The sequence below is a fragment of the Stenella coeruleoalba genome (assembly GCF_951394435.1).
Source record: "Stenella coeruleoalba genome assembly, chromosome: X".
Classification (NCBI taxonomy): Eukaryota; Metazoa; Chordata; class Mammalia; order Artiodactyla; family Delphinidae; genus Stenella; species Stenella coeruleoalba.
The window spans coordinates 70136043-70162896 of record NC_137152.1 but is presented as its reverse complement, the minus strand read 5'-3'; the positions used below and the strand labels follow the sequence as shown (position 1 = coordinate 70162896).

The 26854-nt window shown below is 34.9% G+C and overlaps 1 protein-coding gene across 1 annotated transcript in view; it reads right to left on the bottom strand.

The window, feature by feature from the left end:
• KLHL4 (kelch like family member 4) overlaps positions 1 to 26854 on the bottom strand; it is a gene marked incomplete at its 3' end in the record, with an annotated part of 113553 nt that overhangs the window by 12752 nt on the left and 73947 nt on the right. Inside the window, exons 7-9 of the mRNA XM_079910230.1 lie at positions 21871 to 22095; positions 20035 to 20197; positions 18065 to 18277 (exon numbers count right to left, since the gene is read on the bottom strand). Coding sequence (XP_079766356.1) covers positions 18065 to 18277; positions 20035 to 20197; positions 21871 to 22095 — 601 coding nt within the window. The remainder of the gene's footprint in view (positions 1 to 18064; positions 18278 to 20034; positions 20198 to 21870; positions 22096 to 26854) is intronic.

The following is a 26854-nucleotide window of genomic DNA, read 5'->3' as shown; positions in this document are numbered from 1 at the left end:
TTTGAGAAGATAAACAAAATTCGTAAACCATTAGCCAGACTCATCAAGATAAAAAGGGAGAAGATGCAAGTCAATAGTATTAGAAATGAAAAAGGAGAAGTAACAACTGACACTGCAGAAATACAAAAGATCATGAGAGATTACTACAAGCAACTCTATGCCAATAAAATCGACAACCGGGAAGAAATGGAGGAATTCTTACAAATGCACAACCTGCCAGGACTAACCCAGGAAGAAATAGAGAATATGAACAGACTAATCACAAGCACTGAAATTGGAGACTGTGATTAAAAATCTTCCAACAAACTAAAGCCATGGACCAGATGGCTTCACAGCCGAATTCTATCAAACACTTAGAGAAGAGCTAACACCTATCCTTCCCAAACACTTCCTAAATATAGCAGAGGGAGGAACACTCCCAAACTCATTTCACGTGGCCACCATCACCATGATACCAAAACCAGACAAAGATGTCACTAAGAAAGAAAACTTCAGGCCAATATCACTGATGAACAGAGATGCAAAAATTCTCAACAAAATACTAGCAAACAGAATCCAACAGCACATTGAAAGGATCATACACCAGGATCAAGTGGGTTTTACTCCAGGAATGCAAGGATTCTTCAATATGTGCAAATCAATCAATGTGATACACCATATTAACAAATTGAAGGAGAAAAAACATATAATCATCACAATAGATGCAGAGAAAGCTTTCGACAAAATTCAACACCATTTTTGATAAAAACACTGCAGAAAGTAGGAATACAGGGAACTTTCCTCAACATAATAAAGGCCATATATGACAAACCCACAGCCAACATCATCCTCAATGGTGATAAACTGAAGCCATTTCCACTAAGATTAGGAAAAACACAAGGTTGCCCACAATCAACACTCTTATTCAACATAGTTTTGGAAGTTATAGCCACAGCAATCAGAGAAGAAAAGGAAATAAAAGGAATCCAAATCAGAAAAGAAGAAATAAAGTTGTCATAGTTTGCAGATGACATGATCCTATACATAGAGAATCCTAAAGATGCTACCAGAAAACTCCTAGATCTAATCATTGAATTTGGTAAAGTAGCAGGATACAAAATTAATGCACAGAAATCTCTGGCATTCCTGTACACTAATGATGAGAAATCTGAAAGTGAAATGAAGAAAATACTCCCATTTACCATTGCAACAAAAAGAATAAAATATCTAGGAATAAACCTACCTAAGGAGACAAAAGACCTGTATGCAGAAAATTATAAGACACTGATGAAAGAAATTAGAGATGATACAGATAGATCGAGAGATATATCATGTACTTGGATTGGAACAATCAATATTGTGAAAATGACTTTACTACCCAAAGCAATCTACAGATTCAGAGCAATCGCTATCAAACTACCACTGGCATTTTTCACAGAATAAAGCAAATAATTTCACAATTTGTATGGAAACACAAAAGACTCCAAATAGCCAAAGCAATCTTGAGAATGAAAAACGGAGCTGGAGGAATCAGGCTCACTGACTTCAGACTATATTACAAAGCTACAGAAATCAAAACAGTATGGTGCGGGAACAAAAACAGGAAGATAGATCAATGGAACAGGATAGAAAGCCAAGAGATAAACCCATGCACATATGGTTATGTTATCTTTGTTAAAGGAGGCAGGGAAGTACAGTGGAGAAAGAACAGCCTCTTCAATAAGTGGTGCGGGGAAAACTGGACAGGTACATGTAAAAGTATGAGATTACATCACTCCCTAACACCATACACAAAAATAAGCTCAAAATGGATTAAAGACCTAAATGTAAGGCCAGAAGTTATCAAACTCTTAGAGGAAATCACAGGCAGAACACTCTATGACATAAATCACAGCAAGATCCATTTTGACCCACCTCCTAGAGAAATGGAAATAAAAACAAAAATAAACAAATAGGACCTAATGAAATTTCAAAAGTTTTTCACAGCAAAGGAAACGAAAAACAAGGCGAAAATCAACCCTCAGAATGGGAGAAAATATTTCCAAATGAAACAACTGACAAATAATTTATCTCCAAAATTTATAAGCAACTCATGCAGCTCAATAACAAAAAAACAAACAACCCAATCCAAAAATAGGAAGAAGACCTAAATAGACATTTCTCCAAAGAAGATATACAAACTGCCAACAAACACATGAAAGAATGCTCAACATCATTAATCATTAGAGAAATGCAAATAAAACTACAAAGATATATCACCTCACACCATTCAGAATGGTCATCATCAAAAAATCTAGAAACAATAAATGCTGGAGAGGGTGTGGAGAAAAGATAACACTCTTGCACTGCTGGTGGGAATGTGAATTGGTACAGCCACTATGGAGAACAGTATGGAAGTTCCTTAAAAAACTACAAATAGAACTACCATATGACCCAGCAATCCCACTACTGGGCATATACCCTGAGAAAACCATAATTCAAATAGACACATGTACCAAAATGTTCATTGCCGCTCTATTTACAATAGCCCGGAGCTGGAAACAACCTAAGTGTCCATCATCGGATGAATAGATAAAGAAGATGTGACATATATATACAATGGAGTATTACTCAGCCATAAAAAGAAATGAGATTGAGCTATTTGTAATGAAGTGGATAGACCTAGAGTTTGACATACAGAGTGAAGTAAGTCAGAAAGGGAAAGACAAATATTGTATGCTAACACATATATATGGAAATTAAGAGAAAAAAATGTCATCAAGAACCTAGGGGTAAGACAGGAATAAAGCCATAGACCTACTAGAGAATGGACTTGTGGATATGGGGAGGGAGAAGTGTGAGCTGTGAGAAAGCGAGAGAGAGGCATGGGCATATATACACTACCAAACGTAAGGTAGATAGCTAGTGGGAAGCAGGCACATAGCACAGGGAAATCAGCTCTGTGCTTTGTGACCACCTTGAGGTATTGGATAGGGAGGGAGGGAAAGAGGGAGACACAAGAAGGAGGAGATATGGGAACATATGTATATGTATAACAGACTCACCTGGTTATAGAGTAGAAACTAGCACACCATTGTAAAGCAATTATACTCCAATAAAGATGTAAAAAAAAATAACAAAGTGATCACTGAAGAATTCAAAGAGAAAATCAAAAAATAACTAGAAACAAATGACAATGGAGACATGATGACCCAAAACCTATGGGATGCAGCAAAAGCAGTTCTAAAGGGAAGTTTGTAGCAATACAAACCTACTTTATGAAAAAGGAGATATCTCTAATAAACAACCTAACCTTGCATCTAAAGCAAATAGAGAAAGAAGAACAAAAATACCCAAAGTTAGCAGACGGAAAGAAATCATAAAGATCAGATCAGAAATAAATGAAATGGAAATGAAGGAAACGATAGCAAAGATCAATAAAACTAAAAGCTGGTTCTTGCAGAAGATAAACAAAATTGATAAACCATTAGCCAGACTCATCAAGAAAAAGGGGAGGAGAATCAAATCAATTAAATTAGAAATGGAAACGGAGAAGTAACAACTGACACTGCAGAAATACGAAAGATCAAGAGAGATTACTACAAGCAACTCTATGCCAATAAAATGGACAATCTGGAAGAAATGGACAATTCTAAGAAATGCACAACCTGCCAAGACTGAATCAGGAAGAAATAGAAAATATGAACAGACCAATCACAAGCACTGAAATTAAAACTGTGATTAAAAATCTTCCAACAAACAAAAGCCCAGGACCAGATGGCTTCACAGGTGAATTCTATCAAACATTTAGAGAAGAGTTAACACCGATCCTTCTCAAACTCTTCCAAAATATAGCAGAGGGAGGAACACTCCCAAATTCATTCTACAAGGCCACCATCACCCTGATACCACAACCAGACAAGGATGTCACAAAGAAAGAAAACTACAGGCCAATATCACTGATGAAAATAGATGCAAAAATCCTCACCAAAATACTAGCAAACAGAATCCAACAGCACATTAAAAGGATCAGACACCATGATCAAATGGGGTTTATTCCAGGAATGCAAGGATTCTTCAATATATGCAAATCAATGAATGTGATACACCATATTAACAAATTGAAGGAGAAAAACCATATGGTCATCTCAATAGATGCAGGGAAAGGTTGAGAAAAATTCAACACCTATTTATGTTAAAAACCCTGCAGAAAGCAGGCATAGAGGGAATTTTCCTCAACATAATAATGGCCATACATGACAAACCCACAGCCAACATCGTCCTCAATGGTGAAAAACTGAAAGCATTTCTACTAAGATCAGGAACAAGACAAGGTTGCCCACTCTCAACAGTCTTATTCAACATAGTTTTGGAAGTTTTAACCACAGCAATCAGAGAAAACAATGAAATAAAAGGAATCCAAATCAGAAAGGAAGAAGTAACGCTGTCAATGTTTGCAGATGACATAATAATATTCAAAGAGAATACTAAAGATGCTACCAGAAAACTCCTAGAGCTAATCAATGAATTTGGTAAAGTAGCATGAGACAAAATTAATGAACAGAAATCTCTGACATTTCTACACACTAATGATGAAAAATCTGAAAGTGAAATCAAGAAAACACTCCCATTTACCATTGCAAAAACACGAATAAAATATCTAGGAATAAACCTTCCTAAGGAGACAAAAAACCTGTATGCAGAAAATTATAAGACACTAATGAAAGAAATTAAAGGTGATACAAATAAGTGGAGAGATATACCATGTTCTTGGATTGGAAGAATCAATATTGTGAAAATGACTCTACTACCCAAAGCAATTTACAGAGTCAAGGCAATCCCTATCAAACAACCACTGGCATTTTTCATAGAACTAGAACAAAAAAATTTAAAATTTGTATGGAAACACAAAAGATCCCGAATAGTCAAAGCAATCTTGAGAAAGAAAAACGGAGCTGGAGGAATCAGACTCCCTGACTTCAGATAACACTACAAAGCTACAGTAATCAAGACAGTATGGTACTGGCACAAAAACAGAAAGATAGATCCATGGAACAGGAGAGAAAGCCCAGAGATAATCCCATGCACATATGATCACCTTATCTTTGATAAATGTGACAGGAATGTACAGTGGAGAAAGCACAGCCTCTTCAATAAGTGATGCTGGGAAAACTGGACAGATACATGTAAAACTATGAGATTAGAACACTCCCTAACACCATACACAAAAATAAGTTCAAAATGGATTAAAGACCTAAATGTGAGGCCAGAAACTATCAAACTCTTAGAGGAAACATAGGCAGAACACACTATATCATAAATCACAGCAAGATCCTTTTTGACTCACCTCCTAGAGAAATGGAAATAAACCAAAAATAAACAAATGGGACCTAATGAAACCTCAAAGCTTTTGCACAGCAAAGAAAACGATAAACAAGACCAAAACACAACCCTCAGAATGGGAGAAAATATTTCCAAATGAAGCAACTGGCAGAGGATTAAGCTCCAAAATTAACAAGCAGCACTTGCAGCTCCAAAGCAAAAAAACAAACAACGCAATCCAAAAATGGGCAGAAGAGTTAAATAGACATTTTTCCAAAGAAGATATACAGACTCTCATCAAACACATGAAAGAATGCTCAACATAATTAATCATTAGAGAAATGCAAGTAAAACTACAAAGAGATATCACCTCACACCATTCAGAATGGCCATCATCAAAAAATCTAGAAACAATAAATGCTGGAGAGGGTGTGGAGAAAAGGGAACACTCTTGCAATGCTGGTGGGAATATGAATTGATACAGCCACTATGGAGAACAGTATGGAGGTTCCTTAAAAAACTACAAATAGAACTACTATATAACCAAGCAATCCCATTACTGGGCATATACCCTAAGAAAACCATAATTCATAAACAGTTATGTACCAAAATTTTCATTGCAGCTCTATTTACAATAGACAGGAGATGGAAACAACATAAGTGTCCATCATTGGATGAATGGATAATGAAGATGTGGCACATATATACAATGGAATATTACTGAACCATAAAAAGAAATGAAATTGAGTTATTTGTAGTGAGTTGGATGGACCTATAGTCTGTTATACAGTGTGAAGTAAGTCAGAAAGAGAAAGACAGATACCATATGCTAACACATATATATGGAATGTAAGAAAAAATATGTCACGTAGAACCTAGGGGTAAGATGGGAATAAAGTCACAGACCTACTAGAGAACGGACTTGATGATATGGGGAGGGGGAAGGGTAAGCTGTGACAAAGTGAGAGAGTGGTATGGACATATATACACTACCAAACCTAAAATAGATAGCTAGTGGGAAACAGCCACATAGCACAGGGAGATCAGCTCGGCACTTTGTGACCACCTGAATGGGTGGGATAGGGTGGGTGGAAGGGAGGGAGATTCAAGAATGAGGAGATATGGGAACATATGTATATGTATAACTGATTCACTTTGTTATAAATCAGAAACTAACACACCATTGTAAAGCAATTATATTCCAATAAATATGTAAAAAAAACCCAAAATACTAAAAGATAAACAACAAAAAACCCTGCAAAAAACCTTACTTTACACCTTAATAAACTAGAAAAGAAGAGTAACTAAACCCAAAGCTAGTATAAGGTAGGAAATAATAGAGATTAGATCATAGATAAATAATATAGAGAAAACAAAACAATAGAGAAAATCAATGAAATTATGAGTTGGTTCTGCAAAACATCAAAATTGATAAACTGTTAGCTAGATTGAGTATGAGAAAAAGACAAAACTCCCATAAAATCAAATGAAAGAGGCAGCAATTAGTGCTGATTTTACAGAAAGTAAGGATTATAAAAGTACTATCAAGAATTGTTCACTAACAATTTGATTAACCATCATGAAATGGACAAATTTCTAGAAACACACAACCTATCAAGATTGAACCATTAGAAAATTTCTATTTTTAAGATGAAATGGAAAATCTGAATAGACCTCTAATGGTAAGGAGATCAAAAGTATCCCAACAAAGTACAGTTCATCCTCAAACAACATGAGTGTTAGGGGCACCAACTCTATGTAGAGTCAAAAATTCGTGTATAGCTTTACAGTCCTCCCTCCATATCCATGGTTCCACATTTTTGGATTTAACTAACCAAGGATTGTATAGTACTGTAGTACATATTTATTGAAAAAAAACTGTACATCTAAGTAGACCTGTGCAGTTCAAACCTATGTTGTTCAAGGGTCAACTGTATTCAAAAATCTCCCAAAAAAGAAAAGCCTAGGGTCAGATGACTTTACTGTTGAATTTTACTTTAGATTTAGAAAAGAATTAACACCATTTTTTCTCAAAATCTTCCAAAAAATTAGAGAAGAGGTAACACTTACTCATTCTATAAGGCCAGCATTGCACTGATACCAAAGCCAGACACTATAAGAAAACTACATACCAATACTCCTAATAAATACTGATGCAAAAAATTTTCAACATAAAACTAGCAAATTGAATTCACCAGCATTATTAATTTGATTATTCATCATAATAATGTGGGATTTATTCCTGGAATGCAACAATGGGCTATCATACAAAAATCAATCCATGCAACACACCACAATGACAGAATGAAGGGGGAAAAACATATGATTATCTCAACTTATGCAGAAAAATTATGTGACAAAGTTCATCACCCTTTAATGATTAAAAACCCTACCCAAAGCAGGAATAGAATGAAACCAGCTCAACATAATAACGGCCATATGTGGAAAACCCAGATCTATCATATTCAATGGGGAAAGACCAAAGGCTTTCTCTCTAAGATCAAAAACAAGACAATAATAAGAATTTTCACTACTTCTATTCAACATAATATTGAATTACTAGTTAGAGTTGGAAGAGAAATAAAATGCATCCACACTGGAAAGGAAGAAATTAAAGAAGACACCAATAGGTGGAAAGATACCACGTGTTCCTGGATTAGAAGACTCAATGTTGTTAAGATGTCAATATCACCCAAGTGATCTACAGATTCAATGCAACATCTATCACAACCCCAATAACATTTTTTTGCAGGAATAGAAATATCCATTATAAACCCATATGGAATCTCAGATACCCAGAGTAGCCAAAATAATTTTGAAAAAAGATGGAGAGAGATTGACATATCACACTTCTTGATTACAAAACTTATTAGAAAGCTACAGTAATAAAGAGTATGGTACTGGCATGATAACAGATGTAGTTACCAATGAAATAGAATACAGAGCCCAGAAATAAACCCTCACATTCATGGTCAAATAATTTTTGACATTGGGGCCAGGAAGATTCAATGGGGAAAGGACTGTTGTTCCAGCTGCTTCAAAGGCTGATGGGAAAACGGGATATCCACATATAAAATAATGAAGTTGGATCGTTACCCTACTCCATATATAAAAAATTTACTCAAACAGATCAAAGGCCTGAACATAAGACCTAAAACAGTAAAATTCTTATATGAATACATAGGGGAAATTATTTATAACATTGGATTTGAAATGATCTTTTGGATATGAGTCTAAAAGTACAATGTATGAAAAAAATAGATAAATAGGATTTAATATAAAAATTTGCACATCAAAGTGTGCTATCATCAGAATGAAAAAGCAACTGATGGAATGAAAGAAACAATTTGCAAATCACATATCCGACAAGGGGTTAATATAGAGAATATATGAAGAATTCCTATAATTCAACAGCAAAAAGGAAAACAACCTGATTAAAAGATGGGCAAAAGACTGGAATATGCCTTTCTATAAAGAAGATATAAAAATGGCCAATAGCACCTGTTAAGATGTGCAACATATCTAATCATTAGAGAAACTCAAATCACAACCACAAAAAGGTACTACTTCAAATCCATTGGGATAGCCATGAAAAACAAAAGAAAACAATGTTGGTGAAGATGTACAGAAATCTGAATACTTCTGTTTTGTTGGTGGCAATAGAAAATGGTGTAGCTGAAATGGAAAACAGTATGGTGGTCCCACAAACATTTAAAAATAGGGAGGACCTTCAAGATGGCAGAGGAATAAGACGTAAAGATCACCTTCCTCTCCACAAATACATCAAAAATACATCTACATGTGGAACAACTCCTACAGAACACCTACTGAACACTGGCAGAAGGCCTCAGACTTCACAAAAGGCAAGAAACTCCCCATGTACCTGGGTAGGGCAAAAGAAAAAAGAAGAAAACAGAGGCAAAAGAATATGGATGGGACATGCACCTCTGAGAGGGAGCAGGGAAGGAGGAAAAGTTTCCACATACTAGGAAGCCCCTTCACTGGTGGAAATGGGGGGTGGGCGGGAGGGAAGCATTGGAGCCACAGAGGAGAGCACAGCTAAAGGTGCAGAGGGCAAAGCAGAGAGATTCCCGCACAGAGGATCAGTGCTGACCAGCACTCACCAGCCTGAGAGGCTTGTCTCCTCACTTGCTGGGGCGGGTGGGGGCTGGGAGCTGAGACTCGGGATTCAGAGGTCAGATTCCAGGAAAATGACTGGGGTTTGCTGTGTGAACACAGCCTGAAGGGTACTAGTGCGCCACAGCTAGCTGGGAAGGAGTATGGGAAAAAGTCTGGAAATGCCTAAGATTCAGTAGACTATTTTTCTGGGGTGCACGAGGAGAAGAGATTCAGAACACTGCTTAAACAAGCTTCAGAGACAGGCGCGAGCCACGTCTATCAGTGTGGACAACAGAGACAGGCATGAAATTCTAAGGCTGCTGCTGCAGCCAACAAGAAGCCAGTGTGTAAGCATAAGTCACTATCCACACCTCCCCTCCCAGGAGCCTGTGCAGCCCACCACTGCCAAAGTCCCATGATCCAGGGACAACTTCCCCAGGAGAACACATGGCATGCCCCAGTCTGTTACAATATCACACTGGTCTCTGCCACCACAGGCTCACTGTGCATTCTGTACCCCTGACTCCCCCTGCCTGAGTGAGTCAGAGTCCCCTAGTCAGCTGCTCCCTTTAACTCCCTCTTGTCTTCGTGAAAAACAGATGCCCAAGGGTGACATACATGCAGAGGCGGGGCAAAATCCAAAGCTGAACACCAGCAGCTGTGCAAACAAAGAAGTGAAAGGGAAATTTCTCTGTGCAGCCTCAGGAGTAGTGGATTGTATCTCCACAATCAAATTGATGTACCCTGCATCTGTGGAATACCTGAATAGACAATGAATCATCCCAAAATTGAGGCAGTGGACTTTGGGAGCAACAGTTGACTTTGGGTTTGCTGTATGCGACTGACTAGATTCTGATTTCGTGTTTATATTGGTATAGGTTTTAGTGCTTGTAATCATTGGTGGATTTGTTGATTGGTTTGGTTGCTCTCATATTTTTTATTAAACTGTTTTTATTTTTATTTCAATATTTTTTAATTTTTTAATTTTAATAACTTTATTTTATTTTCTTATTTTATTTTTTTTTCTACATGTTCTTCTGAGCTGTGTGGCTGACAGGGTCTTGGTGTTCTGGCCAGGTGTGAGGCCTGAGAGTCTGAGGTGGGAGGGCCGAGTTCAGGATATTAGTCCACCAGAAAACTCTTGGCCCCATGTAATATCAAATGGCGAAAGCTCTCCCAGAGATCTCAGTCTCAATGTTAACACCCAGCTCCAGTCAATGACCAGCAAGCTCCAGTGCTAGACACACCATGCCAAACAACTAGCAAGACAGGAACACAACACCACCCATTTGCAGAAAGACTGCCTAAAATCATACTAATTTCACAGATACCACAAAACACACCACCAGACGCAGCCCTGCCCACCAGAAATATAAGGTCCAGGCCCACCCACCAGAACATAAGCATCAGTCCCTACCACCAGGAAGCCAACACAAGCCACAGAACCAACCTTACCCATAGGGGGCAGACACCAAAAACAATGGGAACTATGAACCTGCAGCCAGAAAAAAGGAGACCCCAAACACAGTAAGTTAAGCAAAATGGGAAGACAGAGAAATATGCAGCAGATGAATGAGCAAGGTAAAAACCCACCACACCAAACAAATGAAGAAGAAATAGGCAGTCTACCTGAAAAAGAATTCAGAGTAATGATAGTAAAGATGATGCAGAATCTTGGATATAGAATGGAGAAAACACAAGAAACATTTAACAAGGACATAGAAGAACTAAAGAGGAAACAAAAAATGAGAAACCACACAATAAATGACATTAAAAATTCTCTAGAAGGAGAATAACTGAGGCAGAAGAAAGTAAAAGTGACTGGAAGTCAAAAGAGTGAAAATAACTATCGCAGAGCAGAATAAAGAAAAAAGAATGAAAAGAATTGAGGACAGTCTCAGAGACTTCTGGGACAACATTAAATGCACCAATATTCAAATTATAGAGGTCCCAGAAGAAGAAGAGACAAAGAAAGGGAATGAGAAAATATTTGAAGAGACTATAGTTGAAAACTTCCCTAATATGGGAAAGGAAATAGTCAATAAAGTCCAGGAAGGGTAGAAAGACCCATACAGGATAAATCCAAGGAGAAACACACCAAGACACATATTAATCAAACTATGAAAAATTAAATACAAAAAAAAAAAATTAAAAGCAGCAAGGGAAAAGCAACAAATAACATACAAGGGAATATCCATAATGTTAACAGCTGACCATCAGCAGAAACTCTGCAAGCCAGAAAGCAGTGGCAGGATATATTCAAAGTGATGAAAGGGAAAAAACTACAAGCAAGATTTCTCTACCCAGCAAGGATCTCATTCAGATTCAACGGAAAAATTAAAACTTTACAGACAAGCTAAAGTAAAGAGAATTCAGCATCACCAAACCAGCTTTATAACAAATGCTAAAGGAACTTCTCTAGGCAGGAAACACAAGAGAAGGAAAAGAGCTACAATAACAAACCCAAAACAATTAAGAAAATGGTAATAGGAACATACATATAAATGATTACCTTAAATGTAAATGGATTAAATACTCATACTAAAAGACAGACTGGCTAAATGGATACAAAAACCAGACCCGTATATATGCTGTCTAAAAGAGACCCACTTCAGACCTAGGAACACATAAAGACTGAAAGTGAGGGGATGGAAAAAGTTATTCCATGCAAATGGAAAGCAAAAAAAGCTGGAGTAGGAATTCTTATATCAAACAAAATAGACTTTAAAATAAAGACTGCTACAAGAGACAAAGAAGGACACTAAATAACGATCAAGGGATCAATCCAAGAAGAAGGTATAACAATTGTAAATATGCACCAAACATAGGAACATCTCAATACATAAGCCCAAAGTTAATAGCCATAAAAGGGGAAATCAACAGTAACAAAATTACAGTAGAAGATTTTAACATCCCACTTGCACCAATGGACAGATCATACAAAATGGAAATAAATAAGGAAACACTTTAAATGACACATTAAATAAAATGGACTTAATTGATATTTATAGGACATTCCATACAAAAACAACAGAATACACTTTCTTCTCAAGTGCTCATGAAACATTCCCCAGGTTAGATCATATCTTGGGTCACAAATTAAGCCTTGGTAAATTTAAGAAAATTTAAGTCATATCAGGTATCTTTTCTGACCAAAACGCTATGAGACTAGATATCAATTACAGGAAAAATAAACTGTAAAAAAGGCAAACACATGGAGACTAAACAATACACTGCTAAATATCCAAGAGATCACTGAAGAAATCAAAGAGGAAATCAAAAGCTACCTAGAAACAAATGACAATGAAAACACGATGACTCCACACTTACAAGACACAGCAAAAGCAGTTCTAAGAGGGAAGTTTATCGCAATAAAATCCTATCTTAAGAAACAAATAAAATCTCAAAAAAACAACTTAACCTTACACCTAAGCAATTAGAGAAAGAAGAACAAAGAAAACCCAAACTTAGCAGAAGGAAAGAAATCATAATAATCAGAACAGAAATAAAAGAAAAAGAAATGAAAGAAACAATAGCAAAGTTCAATAAGACTAAAAGCTGATTCTTTGAGAAGATAAATAAAATTGATAAAAAAAAATAGCCAGACTCATCAAGAAAATAAGGGAGAAGACTCAAATCAACAGAATTAGAAATGAAAAAGGAGAAGTAACAACTGACACTGTAGACATACAAAGGATCAAGAGAGATCACTAAAAGCAACTATATGCCAATAAAATGGACAACCAGGAAGAAATAGATAAATTTTTGAAAAGCCCAACTTTCTGAGACTGAACCAGGAAGAAATATAAACAGATCAATTACAAGCACTGAAATGGAAACTCTGATTAAAAATCTTCAAACAAACAAAAGCCCAGGACCAGTTGGCTTCACAGACGAATTCTATCAAACATTTAGAGTAGAGCTAACACCTATACTTCTCAAACTCTTCCAAAATATAGTAAGAGAAAGAGCAGTCCGAAACTCATTCTACGAAGCCACCATCATCCTGATACCAAAACCAGAAAACGATTTCACAAAAAAAGGAATTTACAGGCCAATATCACTGATGAACATAGATGCAAAAATCATCAACAAAATACTAGCAAACGGAATCCAACAACTCATAAAAAAGATCATACACCATGATTAAGTGGGGTTTATCCCAGGAATGCAAGGATTCTTCAACATATGCAAATCAATCAATGTGATACCCATATTATCAAATTGAAGGATAAAAACCATATGATCATCTCAATAGATGCAGAAAAATATTTTGACAAAATTTAACACCCATTTATGATAAAACTCTCCAGAAAGTAGGCATAGCGGGAACTTAACCCAACATAATAAAGGCTATATATGAGAAACCCACAGCCAACATCATTCTCAATGGTGAAAAACAGAAAACATTTCGACTAAGATCTGAAAGAAGACAAGGTTGCCCACTCTCACCACTATTATTCAACATAGTTTTGGAAGTTTTGTCCACAGCAATCAGAGAAGAAAAAGAAATAAAAGGAATGCAAATAGGAAAAGAAGAAGTAAAGCTGTCACTGTTTGCAGATGACATGATACTATACATAGAGAATCCTAAAGATGCTACCACAAAACTACTAGAGCTCATTAATGAATTTGGTAAGTAGCAGGATACAAAATTTATGCACAGGAATCTCTTGCATTCCTATTCACTAATGATGAACAATCTGGAAGAGAATTTAAGGAAACACTCCCATTTACCTTTGCAACAAAAAGAATAAAATACCTAGGAATAAACCTACCTAAGGAGACAAAAGGCCTGTATGCAGAAAACTATAAGACACTGCTGAAAGAAATTAAAGATGATAAACACAGTTGGAGAGATACACCATGTTCTTGGATTGGAAGAATCAACACTGTGAAAATGACTGTACTCCCAAAGCAATCAACAGATTCAATGCAATCCCTATCAAGCCACCAATGGCATTTTTCACAGAACTAGAACAAAATTTTCACAATTTGTATGGAAACACAAAAGTTCCCAAATAGCCAAAACAATCTTGACAAAGAAAAATGGAGCTGGAGGAATCAGGCTCCCTGACTTCAGATTATACTACAAATCTACAGTAATCAAGACACTATGGTACTGACACAAAAACAGAAATATAGATCAATGGAACAGGATAGAAAGCCCAGAGATAAGCCTACGCACATATGGACACCGTATCTTTGATAAAAGAAGCAAGAATATACAATGGAGAAAAGACAGCCTCTTCAATAAGTGTTGCTGGGAAATTTGGACAGCTACACATAAAAGAATGAAATTAGAACACTCCCTAACACCATACACAGTAATAAACACAAAATGGATAAAAGACCTAAATGTTTATATGCCAGACACTACAAAACTCTTAGAGGAAAACATAGGCAGAACACTCTAAGACATAAATCACAGCAAAATCCTTTTTGACCCACCTCTTAGAGAAATCTAAATAAAAAGGAAAAGAAGCTAATGGGACCTAATGAAACTTAGAAGATTTTGCACAGCAAAGGAAACCATAAACCAGATGAAAAGACAACCCTATGAATGGGAGAAAATATTTGGAAATGAAGCAACTGACAAAAGATTAATTTCCAAAATATACAAGCAGCTCATGCAACTCGATTTCAAAAAAACAAAAACAAAAAAATCCAAAAATGAGCAGAAGACCCAAATAGACATTTCTCCAAAGAAGTTATACAGATTGCTGACAAACACATGAAAGGATGTTCAACATCACTGATCATTAGAGAAATACAAATCAAAACTATAATGAGTTATCACCTCACACCAGTCAGAATGACCATCATCAAAAAATCTACAGGCAATAAATGCTGGAGAGGGTGTGGAGAAAAGGGTACCCTCTTGCACTTTTGGTAGGAATGTAAATTGATAAAGTTGCTATGGAGAACAGTATGGAGGTTCCTTAAAAAACTAAAAATAGAACTACCATATAACCAAGCAATCCCATTACTGGGCATATACCCTAAGAAATCCATAATTAAAAGGGTCATGTACCACAATGTTCATTGCAGCACTATTTACAATAACCAGGAGATGGAAGCAACCTAAGTGTCCATTGATAGATGAATGGATAAAGAAGATGTGGTACATATATACAATGGAATATTATTCAGCCATAAAAAGAAATGAAACTGAGTTATTTGTAGTGAGTTGGATGGACCTAGAGTCGGTCATACATAGTGAAGTAAGTCAGAAAGAGAAAAACAAATACCGTATGCTAACACATATATATGGAATCTAAATTAAAAAAAATTGTTCTGAAGAAGCTAGGGGCAGGACAGGAATAAAGATGCAGATGTAGAGAATGGACTTGAGGACATGGGGAGGGGAAGGGTAAGCTGGGACACAGTGGGAGTGTGGCATGGACATATATACACTACCAAATGTGAAATAGATAGCTAGTGGGAAGAAGTAGCACAGCACTGGGAGGTCGGCTTGGTGCTTTGTGACCCCCTAGAGGGATGGTCTAGGGAGCATGGCAGGGAGATGAAAGAGGGAAGGGATATGGGGATATATGTATACGTATAGCTGATTCACTTTGTTATACAGCAGAAACTAACACACCATTGTAAAATGGTTATACTCCAATAATGATGTTAAAAATAAAACATTTAAAAATAGAATTGCCATATGATAAAGCAACTCTACTTCTGTGTATATACCCAGAAGAATTGAAAGCAAAGACTCAAACAGATATTTGTACACCTATATCCTAGCAGCATTATTCACAGTAGACAAAAGGTGGAGCAACACATTTGTGCATTGACAAATGAATGGATAAAGAAAATGATGCTGTATGTACATATAATATAATATTTTTCAGTTTTAAAAGGAAAGGAAATTTGGATAAATGCTATAACATGGATGAGACTTGAACAATTATTGCTAGGCTAAGTAAAATAAGCCAGACACAAAAGGATTATGTATTATTCCACTTTTATGAGGTACCTAGGATTATGAAATTCATAGAAAAGGAAAGTAAAATGGTGGCTGCCAGTGACTGAGGTGAGGGAAGAATGGGGATTTGTTTTTTAATAAGGATGGAGTTTCCGCTTGAGGAAATGAAAAAAATATTTCTGGAGGTGAATGATGGTAATGTTTTCACAACGATGTAAATGTATTTAATGCCACTGAATTGTGCAGTTAAAAATGGTTAAAAGTGTAAATTTTATGTGATGTATGTTTTGCCACACTAAAAATATCTAGCATAATGAAGAGGTGATCAACTACTACTTTGCTAACTTTGGGGAAAACTGATATGGATAATCTCAGTGTCACATATATTTGACTATAATATATTATATATTGAGACAGTAATTGAACTCTTTTATGTTTTGCATAATGTTAAATTAAAATTTGTTTGCATCTCTTAAGATCCAATCTCAGGAAAAGCATTCCAGATATACACTGAGTAGCAGGGAGCTGGCCACTTATGATTAAACTTTAAAAAACAGAAAAAAAAGAAAAAAGTCTATCATAAAGCAATTATTCCCTATAAGAAATGAAGTATTAACATTATCGATTATACTTTTCAGAAGAAAAAATAATATTCGTATTCTTTCCTTTAGTCTTTTTTCCCTACATTATATCCTACATATCACTATAAATCAATTTCCCCCAAATTATTTTCTTTGTGATATTCCATTTCTCCAAATTTAATTATCCTTTTGCATACAAGATGAAATCCAAAAGTTTCCACCTTGACATTTCAGGCTATCAGAAAATCTGGTGCTTAATTGTGTTTTTGAATTGTTCTTCCAAATTGTTTCAACCTAAAGTCTCTGCTCATATCTATGAAGGTTTCTCCTTTATATTCAGGGTTTTGGCTGTGTTTTTTCCTAGACCTGAAATTCCCTCCATTCTTTTTTATGCCTACAAAGTACAAATTCTATCTTGTTCATGAATTTCCCTTGAGGACTCCATTCGTATTGATCTCTGTCTTCTGAATTCTGATAACTTTACTGACTGTAAATTTGTCACTGGAACATGGTTAATATTATCAACTGTTATGTTTGTGCATATAGATATATATTTTTCTATCTTGAAAGGGAATATGAATGGTAAAACAACAAAGTAATATGACTGACATTTAAAAAAACACAGTGCGCTTTATTTGTCCAGATGAATGTCTCCCATTCAAAGAAGTTACCTTTGGGAAATTAAATACTTAATGCAATAGAGTCATTGTTCAAAACATTATTAACACTTCTCTTTGGGAAATCTTTCAGTTTATTTTGTAGTGATAAGCCTTCATCCTTTGAGGATTGATTTTGTTTTCAAAACAGTAAAGTTATTTTGATTTGAGCTGGTAAATAGTTGAATGACATAGCTTGTAATAAAATTTATTTATTCTTACATTTTTTGTCTCATTTTATAGGGTGACTATCAAATGATAAAACAACACATTCTTTTTATACATTTCTTATGATGAATCTGGAATGCATAAGGAGGATTTCTTCACAATATTTCAGGCCTAGGAGTAAGTGTACAACTTTACAAAGGATTATACCGCTGTAAGAATTAATACTTATTTGTAAGACTACTTTCTGGTAGCTTAAAAATCCTTCTTATTTCTGATAAAAACAAATAACCAAATAAATACATGAATAAAAAGGAATATTTTACCGTTCCACACAGTCAGAAAGTCTGGAGCAATGGTTAGAAGCAGGGGCATCATGACCCCCAACAACATATAAGAATCCATTGTATGCTGCAACTCCCACACCTCCACGTCTTTTGGACATTGGAGCACACAGACTCCATTTGTTAGTATGTGGGTCAAAGTATTCCATAGATTTGAGGCAGGAACTTCCATCACGTCCACCAATAGCATATAGCCTAGAAAAAAGACAGAAGTGTGTGTGTGTGTGTGTGTGTGTGTAAATTTGTGCATAATGAAAGTGACAGAACCTTGTGCAAAGCATTGAACTGTGTGTTCTACTCCCTTAGTATTTCACAGTGAATGGCCTGAATTTGTGAATGGATAGTTACCTAAAGGCATTTGTTAAGGTCTACCTTACCCTAAACCTCTCTGTTTCATCATTTTTGTGAAAGTTACTTTGACATGATATAATAGATTAAAGGATCCCACTGGAAGTGAAGTACAGAGAAAGAAGGGAGATTTCAAAATTGTTGGTAGTATTTGTCAGTTAAACCTCAATAAAGCTAAACATTTTTAGAGAAAGGTAAGATGTTTCCAAAACCCAACTATGGCAACCTTACAATTTTAGCTAGGTTTAATTGCTTAGCATTAGAATCCCTGTTGTTTTCTATGAACTATTTTATTTAGTGTAAAAAAAATTTGTAACTAAGAAGATATTAATTTAATAAGTAACTAGGGGAATAGAACAAAACCTAGAAACCAGATTTTTTTCCTAGAAAGATATATTGGCTATGACATTTCTTTCATAAATTTTAAATGCCAATTCTTTTGATGAGCAGTATTTTTAATCTAATTTAAATTTAATCCTGCATCAATAAAGAAGATAAACATTTATTAAACTATATGTCTATAATTGCCCTTCATGCTCAATTGTGAACAATAGCAAGTCAGAGAGACAAAATTAAATTAGTCAGATTCGATGATTTCAGCTTCTTCTGTAAAAGGTAGGAGATTGCTACTGAGTCGCCTGATATCATTCAGGTTAGGCAAGAGATAATCAGATTTAGGAGAATTTTAATCTCTAAGACACTGTAAGTCTGGGTCTCCTCTTAACTATAGACATTTCCTGCTCCTTGCACAAGGTGCTAAAATTGAAATTGAATTTTACTTGAAATTGTATTGAAATTTCTACTGAACCCAATTATGTGATGAGATATTAGCTTTATGCATATGCATAGTCAGTACAGACATACAAGGCTGTCTCCTGCCACTGACCCATCCTGGTGTCTGAATTTTTCATCATTCAAGTCTTTCCTATATGCTGGTCATTATCTCCAAAGGTTCCTTGTCAGAAAGCACATAATTACCTGCAAGAAGAACAATTCAAGCTCGTAGAAACCTCTAACATCATTGGGTTTCAATATATTAGCTTCTCTTATAGGCAAGCGATCAGGAAGAGGGAAAGATTCAGAAAGGTGGTACTAGTTGTAATTCTAAAATACTCAGGAGAGTGAATGGTAAAGAACAAAGAGACTTGGCCTATTACAAAGACTTACCAAAATTTTGATAAGTCAAGAATAAGTTATAATGTAAAAAATGGTAGCTTCCTGAGGGTAAGATTGGAACTTGTTTGATTCTCAAATTTAATGTACACACAAGTCACTTGAGGATCTTGTTAAAATGTCTATTCTGATTCAGGGGGTCTAGGCTGGGGCTAAGATTCAGCATTTCTAAATAGATCTCAGGTAATGCTGATGCTACTGGTCTCAGGACCACACTGGAGTAGCAAAGGACTACAGGATATTTAATTAAATGTTCATTTTAGATAAATATTTTCCATCAAAATGAAGGGAGAGTTCCAACAAAGGCCTTCTACTATCAATAGCTAGGATGTCCTGGTCACCGGGAATGCTTATTGATTGGTGGATCACATCACTGAAGTGCTGTACCACATGAAATGGGAGCAAAAGCATGCATGCTTGAGTTTACTCACTTGTTGTTTAATGCAACAACACCAACGGTGCTTCTAGGAGTTGACATACTGGCCACATAATTCCACTGACGTCCCTCAGGATCCCATCTTTCTACAGTGTTTAGATAACTCCATCCATCATGACCACCAACAGCATACATTGGTCCTTCAAGTGTGGCTACGCCTAAAGTGTAAAAATAGCATGAGGGCTCACCTAGGTAGGCCACACACAATGGATGTTGTTTCATTTTTCAAGGAACTGACTGCTTAAAAATTTGTTTGTATCTCTTAAATGGTTTTGTAAATAATCATTTAATTAATAATTTACTGATCTTGATATAAAAATTAATATGGTCTTTTAACCCTAGGAAATTTTCAGGCATAGTTAGGGTATCATGGTTGTAATGCTGAAGTCAAAGGAAGTAGTGGGACACAACTTTTCTCAGGATTAATAGAAAAGGGAAGCTGATTTGTTTTCTGGCATAATTTCAAAGTTATTTTTCAAATGTAAGTGATAGATGAGGTATGATATTGAATCTTAGATGAATCTTAGAATTGTAGGCTAACTGTGATAGGTCTTTCTAATCCCTGATTTTTATTATAGGGATAAAAAAATTCCCATGAGATAACTAAGTAGACAAGGATTTTTGAGGTTTAGTTAGAAATTTGTTCCAGTAGATACTATAAATAGCCCCTTTCTGTTTCTCATCTGCTCTGGGAATTCACGTAACTGGTTCCTCCCCACCTTACCTTCTTCACCATCTCAATCCGCCTCTCAGAGGTATACCCTCATCACCTCTCCTATCTCTTTAGTAATATCAATTAGAATTTAACAATTTGCTCTGATTTCTCTGTAAGATATGTTTTCTAAACATCACACTGACAGAACTGAGCTGAATAATTACATAGTCTATCATTTGATATAGATAATTTATCAGATATTTTGGGGCAAATAATACCAGTCCTGGATATGGCATGCTTTATCTGTGTAAAATTCAGTTCTTAAAGAACAATGCAATTGTTCAGCTTTTTTTTTTTTTAAGAAACTCTGTTATTGAATCGTACAGAGTCTAGCATGAAGAAAGATATACCTTGACAAATACACAGGAGAATCAAAGTTCCCCACTGTTCCAGAAGTCTCCATTCCTTCTTAAACTTTTTTGGAACCTCTGGATTAAGTATAATTTAGAGCTACTCTCAACCAAAGTGTTTTTTTTCTAAATATTTCTGCCTTCAAACTGTATCCTAAGGCTTTTGCCTAAATATAGTTTTGCTTCTTATGTGAAGGGACACTAGAAACTAGTCCCTTGAAACAATGAAACAAAGAAACAATGTCTCTCCATTATCAAGTGTTCTTTTCTCTAAATTGAGTTTACAAAAAACTCCCTGTTGTAGTTTCGTGCTCTTCAACAATGTATTCCTTCTAAAAGTTTTTATCCTTCCTGAAGTGAGACCCCTTTAAAATACCGGTAGAATGGAGATAGGATTATAGCAAGTATGACATCTGAAACAAGAAAAACTTTCACAGTCTTTTATCATTTGCTTATGCTTTTCAGCATTTTGGAAACATTTTCACTAAGCGTTTGGCTAAATCTCAGTGATGTGCAGCTTAATTTTATTTTAATTAATTTTTTTTTCAGATGGATGACCTTTATTATTTATTTTTAATTGGGGTATAGTTGTTTTACAACGTTGTGTTAGTTTCTACTCTACAGTGGAGTTCCCCGTGCTATACAGCAGGTTCTGATTAGTTATCTATTTTATACATATCAGTTAGTGTATTCCAGCTTAATTTAATTTTTAAAAAGCTCTACTAACTGTACATTCTTTAGAAACTATGTAACATTAAGCTCTTACCTAAGCCATGCCTGTGTGTTGACATGGGAGGCATCACCATCCAGATTTTGCCAACTGGATTAAAACATTCCACAGTATTCAAAGTTTTTAAACCATCTCTTCCTCCCACGACGTAGAGCTTATTATCAATAACAGCAACTCCAAACTGAAGCCTACGGCCACTCATGGTGCCAATATGTAACCAGCTGTTGGTCCTGAGGTCATATTTTTCAATTGTAGTGGTACCTGTTAAAAAATGTTGAACAATGGTAAAAACTGCTTGTATAAAAATTTTAATTGGCATCATTCATATTACATTTATGTATCTATCATTTATAGCATAGGATCAGTGATTGCAACTCAAATTAAAATAAGTAGCCCAGATGATTCTCCAACCTGGGAGGTAAGGTAAGGATATTTCACCACTTCTGAATCCAAATGGAGGAGTCAGAATAAAATAGTTTACTTAATATATATAGTTTATATGCTTATAATGGCTATAATAAGCTATTGGTAGTACTAACACAGGTGTCAAACACCATATTTTACAACCAAAAATTACTTCGGAATCTATTACTGACTGTTTACATACCTATAACCATTCAATATACTAATTTATGACCTTTTATTTTTAGTTTGGTGTGTGTGTGGGTTGATTTAAAATACAAATGACTAAAAGAACAGGAATGAAAATTCCTTTTAAATGGAACTTCAGTGTTGATTCACTTAATGTTCCATGATGGTAATACAAAGGATTATAATTAATAACATAATTATTTATATTTATATTATTTATGTATTATAATTAATAATGCAATTCTGAGGTATTACCTTCTTTATGTGTTAATAAAAGTTCAATTTTCTACTCAATTACTGAAATACCAAGTTTACTACCAGAGTATACTGTCACTACTGCCATAGTAAATTGTCACTACTTCATAATAAATTATTACTCCTGTAGGCAATGCTTTTTACCAGTCATCAACAATAGCTGCTGTTATTTTTTAATAAAAATTGATTCTGCACAACAGGAAAGTTTCTAATTACCAAAGTAAGAAATGAAAGAGTTAGACGATTCACATTCATAGCGTACCTAAGACAGCTTGTGACAGATTTAGGGAATTTCAACCCAATTTCACAATGCTAACCATAGGAATAAGCAAAAACACTTCTGTTGTTCTACTGGGAGATTTGTGGAGAAAATATAATCCATTAGTTAAGATGAAAACAGTTAATATCTGAAGCCTTTTCACTGGCAAATTATAAGGCTACAGTATAAAGATTTAGGCAGAGTGTATATTATGTCTATGGCTGCTTCTGAAAGTTTTTCTTTTTATATTGGACTAATGGAAACAGTGTTTATATCTTTTTAGGTCTTTTCTGGTGAATAGTGCACTATAAGTATTTTTGTCTCAAGGGTTTGGATTTTCACAATAAAAACATGCAAATATACAGGCACTCATTTACTCTTTCTCTTTAATCCCTGCATCTTTCATTGACAATGTGGATTTGGCTGAATGCTGATTTACAGATAGCAATCACTCTATTGACTATATTTATTGCTGAGAGGTCAAATAACACCACCTAGCTTTTATATAATAAATGTCTCTGGATGATACTGTTACAACTGGAATACCTACAAACAAACTCACATCTACTTTCACTCTGTCAAGCAGTCAATTTTCTCTATCTGTTTTCATATCTTTCCACTTCTTCATTCCAATCTTCCCACATCTGTCTTCCTATCCACTCTTTTCTATTTTAACTTTTCATTTTGAACTCTTTTCATTAGTGGAATTTACCAAAAAGCCAATTTAGATTAGGAAATGAAGGTTAGGGTGCACTAATTATTAAGATTATGGAGTTATTAATGGTGAAGTAATTAGGAAATTGTAGAAGGCTACATAAATCAGCTGTATGTTGAAGATTTACATTGAAATGATGAAGGCTGCTTCATGCCAAGTTAATTTTTTCCAGACATTAGATAAAATATAAAAGATAAATTTACCCCATATCTACTATTTGCATCTATGAATATATATGACTTGTAGTTCTGTATCTTGAATTCTGAAAATTTCTTTAGCCCATTTGCCTACTTCCACAATTGCTCCAACTAATCAAAATGTAAATCCTCTAGGTAGCTTATTATGGCAGCTCTATATTTGATGGGAAAACTTAGATTTTTTTGTTTTTACTAATCTCTCTCTTTAGGACTCACTTCATAATTTTTCTGTGTATATCAATCTTCTACACTTAAACTTTGCAAATATTGTTTTTTATTTCATTTCAAAGCTCCTATTCAACTCTAACTTATGATCTATTCAAGAGAGAACAAAACCAGCCAAACTTTGTAGTATTGTTTGGAACATGATAGTTCCTGCTGTGAATATATCTGATGTAGTGATTTCCTCCATCTATTTTTAAAATGAAATAAAAATCACTATATTAACTTTTAATTTGTCCCCTGCCATATTGTCTCTCAGAATTCATTGTTTATAATAAATGAAAGGTTACTGAAAACCTTGTATTCACAAAAGCCCACAGTTTACCATTTGACCATTTAAAATTTTTGACTCTGTGATCATACTTAGAATTTTTTGATGAATCTTTTAATATACACGGTAGGAGTTATAGTTAACTCCAGCCACTTGTCTGATACCTATATTTAGCAACTAATTCCAAGTTAATTGTATGAGTCAGAAAGGTAATTAAAGACTGAGGAAGTACTGTATTTCCTAAACATCAAAAGGTGAAAGTTCAAAAAGTATCTTAAAAAGATAAGTGAAACAACACACTGTAAGAAAAGGCATGCATATAGAAATTTTTTTAAGAATGTAAATTGATATGTTTTTAAATGTAACACTCATTTATACAGATAAATGCTACCACTTTAATGTTTTTGCTTTACTTATTTTTTCTTTCTTTTCTTTCTTTCTTTTTTTGCTCCTAAGTGCTCACCCTGAATTTTAAATATATTCTAAAACCCTCAAAGAGAGGGGTCAGTTTTGTTGTTGTTGTTGTTCTTTCATCTAAAATAGTGGCAGTATAGCAAAAAGGAACACAAAATTTGAGTAATAATTCCCTTTCCCTTAGTTCTAGATGTTTGCCCTTGGCTTGGCTATCTAATCTTAGGGACCTTAGTCTCCTCATCTGCAAAACTGGGGTAATAAAATCTATCTTGTAGCATTATTGTGAGGATTAGAAATGATGTTTGCAAAATGCCAATCAAGGATCAGGTATTCAAAAATAATAGTTTTTACTATTATTGTAGTTGTCTGCAACTTCCCATAGACATTTTTATATTTCCATACAATAGGTATTCCAAGAGTCTCAAAATGATGGTTTTACTTCCTTCCATATCAAACTGTGGTAATAGAGTCAAGGGATCATAGGCTCACATTTCACTCATTTCTGTAAGCTAATAAGGAGTTGTAGATACTTATTACCATCTTGTGTAACACATTCATTTGTGTAATATTAACTTAAAAAACAGGAACCTGAAAAAATAACAAAAATAGTAACAAACAGGAAAACCAAACCAATAAACACAAAGTTTTCCATTTCTCACTCTGCAGGTTAGGCATTTTTTTTTTTAATCAGAAACTAAGCATAGCTGTGCTTGCATTTTGTACTTAGTACCTTTTTATATAAATATCAAATAAGACACCTTTTAAATGCTGTTAATGTTAATTCTATTCAACAAAATGCAATAAAATATCATTACTAGATTTGAAATTAATTATAATATTTCATTGTATTTGTTATTTTCTGAAGAACACTAGTTCTGTGACGTTTCTCTACTACTTTGGAAATAACTGCATTTGCAAGCTTTTGTTTTATAGGTTTATTATTAATTGACATGTCTCCTATATGGTCTTCCAATTTCCAGTTACACATACCAAAAGAAGGAATCGGTTTCCAGAAGCACAGGACTTTGACTTTTGCAACATTTTCTACAAGGTGTCAAAACATTTCTGTGTATGACTTGGCAAATTTTAAGTGGTTGATCTTATTTCCTACACTGCCAATTCTTAATTACAAAGTCCTTGCCACATTGTTTTGGCAACATGGGTCTACAGACTGAGAAATCAAGTGTAAAAAGACAGAACTATAGAAAAACAAGCTCTAAGAAGTATTCAAGGTAGAATGATGGCTTCAGAAATTTTTCCTTATTCCTATTTGTTGAAATTCTTTTGTAAAATCATTGTTTTATTCCAGGATGCAATTGCTGATCTTGTTATCAACATTTCAAGTTTATTTGTAACTGGTCTTTGAGCAACTATCTGGAAATTGACAGCAAGAAGTTAGAGACCACTCTCCTATTTCTGTCAAAAAACAAATTTGGAGGACCCCATCCCTTCCGTTTACAGTAAATCTTTAAGTTTTCCATGAAAAGATCTTATGTTGCAAAGCAAATACTGAAATTTAAAAATTGTTCCCATAAGAACCACAAAAGAACCCAAATTGCCAATGCAACCTTGAGAAAAAAGAACAAAGCTGAAGGTATCACCATCCCAGACTTCAGACTATACTACAAAGCTAAAGTCATCAAAACAGCATTGTACTGGCACCAAAACAGACAAATAGATCAATGGTACAGAATAGAAAGCCCAGAAATAAGTCCACACACCTATGGTCAATTAATCTATGACAAAGGAGGCAAGAATATACAATGGAGAAAAGACACTCTTCAACAAGTGGTTCTGGGAAAACTGGGCAATGAGATTAGAATACTCCCTCACACCATATACAAAAATAAAATCAAAATGGTTTAAATACCTAACTGTAAAACCTGAAACCATAAAACTCCTAGAAAAAAAACACAGGCAGAACACTATTTGACATAAATCATAGTGATATTTTTTGGTTCTGTCTCCTAAGGCAAAAGAAATAAAAGCAAAAATAAACAAGTGGGTCCTAATTAAACTTAAAAGCTTCTGCACAGCAAAGGAAACCACCAACAAAATGAAAAGGCAACCTATGGAATGGGAGAAAATATTTGCAA